This window comes from Kryptolebias marmoratus, linkage group LG1, assembly GCF_001649575.2.
Source record: "Kryptolebias marmoratus isolate JLee-2015 linkage group LG1, ASM164957v2, whole genome shotgun sequence".
Classification (NCBI taxonomy): Eukaryota; Metazoa; Chordata; class Actinopteri; order Cyprinodontiformes; family Rivulidae; genus Kryptolebias; species Kryptolebias marmoratus.
In genome coordinates this window covers 33,002,117-33,009,325 of record NC_051430.1, presented here as the reverse complement: position 1 = coordinate 33,009,325, position 7,209 = coordinate 33,002,117, and the positions used below count along the sequence as shown (strand labels likewise).

At 41.3% G+C, this 7,209-nt stretch overlaps 1 protein-coding gene across 2 annotated transcripts in view; it reads left to right on the top strand.

The window, feature by feature from the left end:
- lamb4 (laminin, beta 4) overlaps positions 1-7,209 on the top strand; it is a 40,760-nt gene that overhangs the window by 26,397 nt on the left and 7,154 nt on the right. For both annotated transcript variants that reach the window (XM_017426358.3, XM_017426357.3), the window contains exons 20-29: positions 473-616; positions 700-931; positions 1,133-1,290; positions 2,275-2,499; positions 2,941-3,158; positions 4,268-4,364; positions 4,444-4,810; positions 4,896-5,062; positions 5,613-5,815; positions 6,737-6,895. In XM_017426358.3, coding sequence (XP_017281847.1) covers positions 473-616; positions 700-931; positions 1,133-1,290; positions 2,275-2,499; positions 2,941-3,158; positions 4,268-4,364; positions 4,444-4,810; positions 4,896-5,062; positions 5,613-5,815; positions 6,737-6,895 — 1,970 coding nt within the window. The remainder of the gene's footprint in view (positions 1-472; positions 617-699; positions 932-1,132; positions 1,291-2,274; positions 2,500-2,940; positions 3,159-4,267; positions 4,365-4,443; positions 4,811-4,895; positions 5,063-5,612; positions 5,816-6,736; positions 6,896-7,209) is intronic.

Here is a 7,209-nt window from a genome sequence, read left to right as displayed (position 1 = left end):
TTGCTGCACTAAAATGCAGCAGATCTCATTTGTGAAAGTTCAGTTAAATGTCACTTCGAAATAAAGCTTGAAAAAAGTAAGAAATTAGATAATTTTTTCATATTTTTCAGAGAATAACTGACAACGTATGTAATTAGGGTATATCGTGATATATATCGTTATCGTGATATAAAATTATCCATATCATGATATAGGATATTTTACATATCGCCCAGCATTAGCACCAAGAATGAACAAAAGTGACAGAGCTGCTCACTTGTGGTCAAATCACCTGAAACTGATTTGTAACAAAAAGAACATTCTGCCAGGGAGGTGACAGTCAGACAGAGTGGATGTGTTTAAATATTTACATGTTTTTTGTGCTGTAAAAATACATAATTAAAATCTCCAGAGACACCCAAACATTGTTATTCATTGTGAAGAAAGAAAATGCCTCAGACTTACAGACTTTTACTGTTTCTGTTGTTGTTAGCTTGCAGATGCAACGTTGTTGGTTCTCTTGGACCAGCCTGCAGGAAGCTGAGTGGCTTCTGTGAATGTAAACCTAACATCATCGGTCGCTGCTGTGATTCCTGTGCGCCGCTGACGTTTGGATTCGGGCCTGAAGGCTGTAAAAGTAGGAACAATGCACTGATTTGAAACACCTCAGAAACACATCGGTGAGAAAGACTGTCACTTAAAATGCATTTGTTGTTGCAGGATGTGAATGTGATCCCCAAGGCTCAGTGTCAGAGATGTGTGATCAGGTCAGTGGTCAGTGTGCATGTCGCTCACATGTAACGGGCCCACGCTGTGATCGCTGTCAGCCTAGGTTCTGGGATTTCCCACGGTGCCGACTATGTGAATGTAACAACCTATCAGAGACGTGCGACAGGCAGACGGGAGAATGTCAGGCCTGCAGGGAGCATGCTACTGGACCAAATTGTGAAAGGTTATACTAAAAAATGACACACCCAGACAGTTTTTACAGATCTTCTTCACTAAAACTCATCACTTAGATTTTGCATGTTTTATGTTATCTGTAAGTAAGTGGTCTTGAAAGTTTTAGAAGTTATTTTAACTAGACAAGGACTATTATCTTCTCATTAGCGATCCTTCTGGTTCTGATGATCCACCTGTGTTGCTGCTGTAGGTGTGAAAATGGTTACTATGGTAACCCGGTCACCAGAGAGCCTTGTCAGGCCTGTCTTTGCCCAGACTTTTTGAGCAGTGGACGATTCTTTGCTACTTCCTGTCAACACGACACACAATCCCTCAGTGTGAAGTGTTCCTGCCAGGAGGGCCACACAGGTAGGCTCTAACTGTGTCACCTGGTCTCTCACACCTCAACCACAGCTTCTTTAGGAGCTCAGGTACAAGTTCTGCAACAGGTTCTGTAGGCAGTCTGGTAGGTATTCCATAGAAGTTATTTTACAGATTTTGTAGGAACTCCGGGACAGGAACAGGATCTTAGGAGCTCAGATACAGGATCCATAGAGTTAAGGTACGCGTTCTGTAGGAGCCCAGGAACAGGTTCTGTTGGACCAAAGGTATAGATTTTGTAGAAGCTGAGGTAAAGATTTCAAATAATATTAGTTGCAGGTTTTTTTTAGGAGTTCAGGTACAGGTTCTGTAGGAGCTCAAGAGCAGGATCTGTAGGAACTTAGGCACAGGTTTTGTATCAGCGATGGTACAGGATCTGTAGGGACTCTGGTACTTTGTTCAAAGAAGCTCAGATATATGTTTTGTAAGAGCTAAGATACAGGTTCCAAAAGTGCTCAGGTACAAGGACTGTAGGCACTCTGTTATGTGTTCCATAGGGGTTCAGGTACAGGTTGGATAGGAGCTCAGAAACAAGTTCTGTAGGACCAAATGTGTTCGTTTTGCAGGAGCTCAGGTTCAAGTTCTTCAAAGGCTACTGTCAGGGTTTTGATTTATTTAACCTGCTAAGAAAGAATTACACCGGAGAGGCTCGTTGTCTTTTTGTGAAGGCCTTCGCAAAGAGGAGAAAATCCACAACAGCTCCTAACGGCGTCCAGGAAGTTCTGCCTGCTTACTTGGGCTTTCTCTTTTTTTAAAGAAAGAAGAAAAAAGGGGTTGATCTGAGCTGGGCAAACCCAGTTTAAACATAAGCATAACAAAAACACATAGCTGTTTGGGAGAGCCAGATGGTGTGGCGCCCGCCGTCTGACCTTCGTGTCTCACGGAGGCAGTTTTACACATGAGCAAACCCTAACAGCTACCTATTTAAACTAAAAAACAGAAAACTTCCCTGAATTTGTTGTGACCTCTCAGGTGCACGCTGTGACAGATGCAGACCTGGTTTCTATGGTGACCTGACATTACCAGGTGCCCACTGTAAGGTGTGTCCCTGCAACAACAACATCGACCTGAATGATAACAAAGCCTGCGACAGCTTGACCGGAGAATGTCTGCACTGCCTTTACAACACGATGGGACCACAGTGCCAACACTGCAAATCTGGTTATTATGGCAATGCCCTACAGCAAGACTGTAAAGGTAAAGTTAACAGATATTAAAGTGTCCTGTTGATTTAAAGGAATAGTCATCTGCCTGGATAACCACCAGTTTTACCCTCACTGAGCCTTTTCTGAAAACAACTTTTCCTCCTTCAGTTAACTCTATGTAGGTTAAGAGCATCAATTCAGTTTGATCAGAAACTAGTCCAACTCTTTTCACTCCCGTATAGTCAGAGAACATCTTTTAGCTTCCCAAAAAAAGAAACAGAACAACACAGACTTCCAACACACCCCATTTAAAAGAACAAATCATTGTCAGAATTCTGCAAATAATTTGATAAGTTTATGAAAAGGTAAGTCCACTATATGAATCAGGGAAACCTCTAAAACCCTGTAGGATGGTGGGCCCCCGAGGACCAGAGTTTGATACCCTAAAGTCTAATGTTTCCTTGTTTATGTATTTCTATTGTGTATTTTCCAGAATGCTCTTGTGACCGGCGGGGAACCGAGCTAACTCGGTGTCCTCTGGAGGGTCCTTGCTTCTGCAGTCCAGAAACTGGACTGTGTCCCTGCAGGGCGGGGGTAAGGGGAGATCTCTGCGATGAGTGTGAGGATGGATTCTGGAATCTGAACAGAGAGTCCGGATGTCAGCCCTGCAGCTGTGATCCTGTTAACTCCATCTCCAATATCTGCAATAAGGCAGGACGACAGCCACACAGTCACATAAACCCCAGAACCACATGAAAATAATTCTGAAATTATGTTTTGTCAAATATTTAGCGATAGTTAGCATCTTAAACCATAACACTGTGAATGTTACATTAGCTTATAATAAACCTTTTCCCTATTTTGACATTGTTGCTGTTTTCTCATCCAAATAATGTCAGTGTTGCTATGTGACAGTATGTGCTGAGCAAAGAGCAATAAATGCTGATGGTGCTGAATGTATCAGTCTGCTGTGAGTAGACTAGTGCTGGGCGATATGGAACAAATCCTATATCACGATATGGATAATTTTATATCACAATAATGATATATATCATGATATACCCCAATTACGTACGTTGTCAGTTATTCTCTGAAAAATATGAAAAAATAATCTAATTTCTTACCTTTTTCAAGCTTTATTTCGAAGTGACATTTAACTGAACTTTCACAAATGAGATCTGCTGCATTTTAGTGCAGCAATATATATGTACCTGTTAGACGTAACAGTATCAAATGACAACAGACTCCATTATCTTCGGCCGGCTATAGTTTCACTTTTCACAACTTTGCCCGGCTCTTTTACAACTTGTTTGACCTTGCACTTTTTGGATTGTTAAATATTCTTTTTCGTGGTTCTTCTTTAAGTGATAGAAGAGGTTTGTTGTGTTGGCGTCAGATGAGAAAACAGTCTAATAGCTGAGTTAGCATTAGCATTAGCAGAGTTAGCATATTAGCTTTTTCTGCTCCGTGTCGGACTTCTTGAACCAAATCACAGACGTCCCCCTGGTTTTAGTAAAAGTCTTTCTTCTTGGGCTGCCTGCTAGCTGTCTCTACTTGTTGCGACCCCGGGTTTGATACTTCCTGCGTCTCCATCTTTCAGCACTTATGGTGAAAACACGGCGCCGATACTTTTAGATAATCCTTATTTTCAGGGACAATTGGGAACCCTAGACTGATGTCACATCTGATAGGGTACTAACTATGTGACAGAACATTACTTCAAACATCACCAGACTGTTTCTTTAAGGTTTATTCATCAGTTCACTGTGAAACAACACAGTTGGTGAAACATTAACTGACTGAAGCTATGATGCCTTCAGGTGACGGGACAGTGTTCCTGTCGTCCTGAGTTTGGAGGAAGACTTTGTAAAGAATGTGGAGAAAATCATTTTGGGAATCCAGACCTGCAGTGCATCTGTGGGTAAAAAGCAGCTACATTTCCTTGAACCATTTTAGTTCTACCCTGTTTAACTGAAGTAGAGATTTTTTTTCTCAGCCTGTGAATGTAACCTGAAAGGAACTGAGCGACCATCATGTGACCCGGAAACTGGCGACTGCATTTGTCGTAATGGAGTCTCTGGTATCTTCTGTGATGAGTGCGCCCCGGGTTACTTCATGTTCCCAGTCTGCAAGAAGTGCCACCCGTGTACTGCCCTGTGGACTGAAAGCGTTACTGACGTCCAGAAAGCAGCTCAGAGGATGAGGACTTTCATCCCTCGCCATGGCAACAACCAAAGGTCCATGGACAGTCGCCACTGGCAACAGATCCAGGACCTGCTCTCCAAGCTGGACAGCCTTGGCAACCTGATGAGTCTCTCCCTGCCAAAGGTAGAGAAGGTGGAGAAACTTCTCTTGAAGATCAGGTAAGTTCTGTATGTCTGGACTTGAAAAGAAAAGTCCGGTTTTTGTTTAATTCTTGTAGTTTTTATCTCAATGTCTTTCCCACAGGATGCTGAAAGATGCCATTGACATCAACACAATTGTGATTGACTCCTCTCTGCTCTTCCGCACTGAAATGGACAACATTCTTCTGGAGTTTCAGAAGCTGCTGACAAACCTAAAAGAGAAACACATCAAGTATCCAAATGTGGAAATTAAAAAGCTTCAAGTGGAAGGTACAGAATGTAGATCAGATTTTGTTCATGCAGACACAACATGAGCACGGGGATATTTGATTGGCTGCAAAACAAAGTATTAACTGGGTAAGCAAGGAGCAATAACACCTAATGTTAGTTTAAAAGTAGGAATGAGGACAAATCAGAAGGTCATAGGTAGGACAGGAGTAACTATAATAAACCACACTGGGAGCTGTATTAGGAAAAAAGTAACATTGTGTTGCAAAAAATCTTTCACAGAATGGAACTCGTATAATTAAATTTTCAAAGCTATAAAACAAACTCCAGTCCTCAGGCAGCCTTTCAGTTTCTTACGAGTTACAGAAGAAACACTATCTTTTTTTCCACAGAAAATGTAACACAATTTGTGTGGTTAGCTACTGAGTAAGCAGCAGGGGTGGAAATAAATCAATTAAATGTGCCAAAACTAAAAAATTTTTTATATAGCACTTTTCAGCAACAAGGCAGTTCAAAGTATTTTACAACATGAAGACACAAAAATGCAGAGTCATGAAAATACAAAGTCATGATCAGTCTGAATCTGTTGCAGAGCTGCTGAATGATATCCAGAAGCTTCATAAAACCTTTATGTCAGATGAGAAGAGGCTGAGAAGCTCCACCAAAGCTGTGGAGGACTCCATTGACACCAGACAGGAAGTGAAACGCAAACTGGGCACCTGCAAAGGCAGAGGAGAACTGGCAATGCTGGAGAAGAAGGTCAAGGAGCTCAGTGTGCTCAAACTCAACCAAAAGGCGAGAACTTATTGTGACTGGTCTCCTTGGCCTTGATCAGAATCCTAAACATTTAGCTTTTTCTGTGCAGAAAATCCACCAATCCCTGTCATTTCACCGTATTTTGAGCAGAGCCATCTGCACACATCAGATCAGAGCATTGTGACAGCAGTCAAAAGTTTTGAACCACAGAAACCAAGTAGCATAAGTGGGATAGGCCAATAATTAATAAAAAAAAAACATTTCTGTAAACTGTGGCATAGCCTAGCTAGTCCAAGCAGAGTCCAAGCAGAACTGCATCTGAATCACTGACACATTTACACCCTCAAGTAAATGCTGCAATGTAGAATATTTTAAACCCATGAAAAGCTTCATATGTATCATAATATATGCCCAAACACAGCCACAAAATGGATGGTGGATGATCAGTTACAACCCTGTAACAAATCAAATCCTCCCAAGATCTCATGGGTTTATAAACTGCATATTGTCTTTATTGCTGTTCTTGATTTCTGACCAAATCTCACCAGAGTTTTGACAATTAATGGTATCATAAGAAAACTTCTTTGCAATAAGTGAGCCTTTTGCTTATGTTGATAGTAATTATGTGTGTTAAAGACGAATCAATCAGCATTTCTGAGGTAGCGTGGTCATTCACATCATCCGCCACCTTTCGTGCCAGATTCTTAAACTAACATCATCTTATGTCGAGAAATGATAGTCGTAGTATTTTGGGTTAAACCTTTTAAATACCATTATAAACAATCTCATGCAGTATCACCAGAAGAAAAGTGTGAAGAAGCGTGAAAGTATCTGCTGTTTTAGATGAAAACGTGCTGAAGTGTGGCAGTTTTATACATTTATTTTTTGGTTTTGGGTTTTTTTTCATTGTCAAATGTGCCTTTATGTGTTCTCTAAGCAGTTTGTTGTGGTCCGATACAGATCTGTGGAGAGCCGGATCTGGAAGACTGTTCAGAATGTGATGGAGGTCCGTTCTGTGATGGAGTTGTTCCTGTAGCTCAGAAAGCATCCAAGACGGCACAGGAAGCAAAGGAGCACCTCATCAAACTCCCGTCAAAACTGCAGGAATCCAATAACAAGGCAGGTTTACGCTGGAAACACTAGGAAAGGTTTTCAGTTGTGGTTCAGGACTGGTGCCAGGGCCATTTAAAAAGCACCTGAGAACTGGGTTAGAACGTCTCCTCCTGTTTGTCAACACTCCTTATAGTGCTGGGCGATATAACGATCCATATCGTGGGGACGATAGAAAAGTGTCTATCATGATATATTTTCTTCTATCGTTTCTATCATAATTGTATCAATGATTCATGTAAATATTTCATAACGTAGGCTACGACGAATGTATTAGTGTTGTCACTTTGCATACATTCAGTTTATAGAAGTGATAAATAATA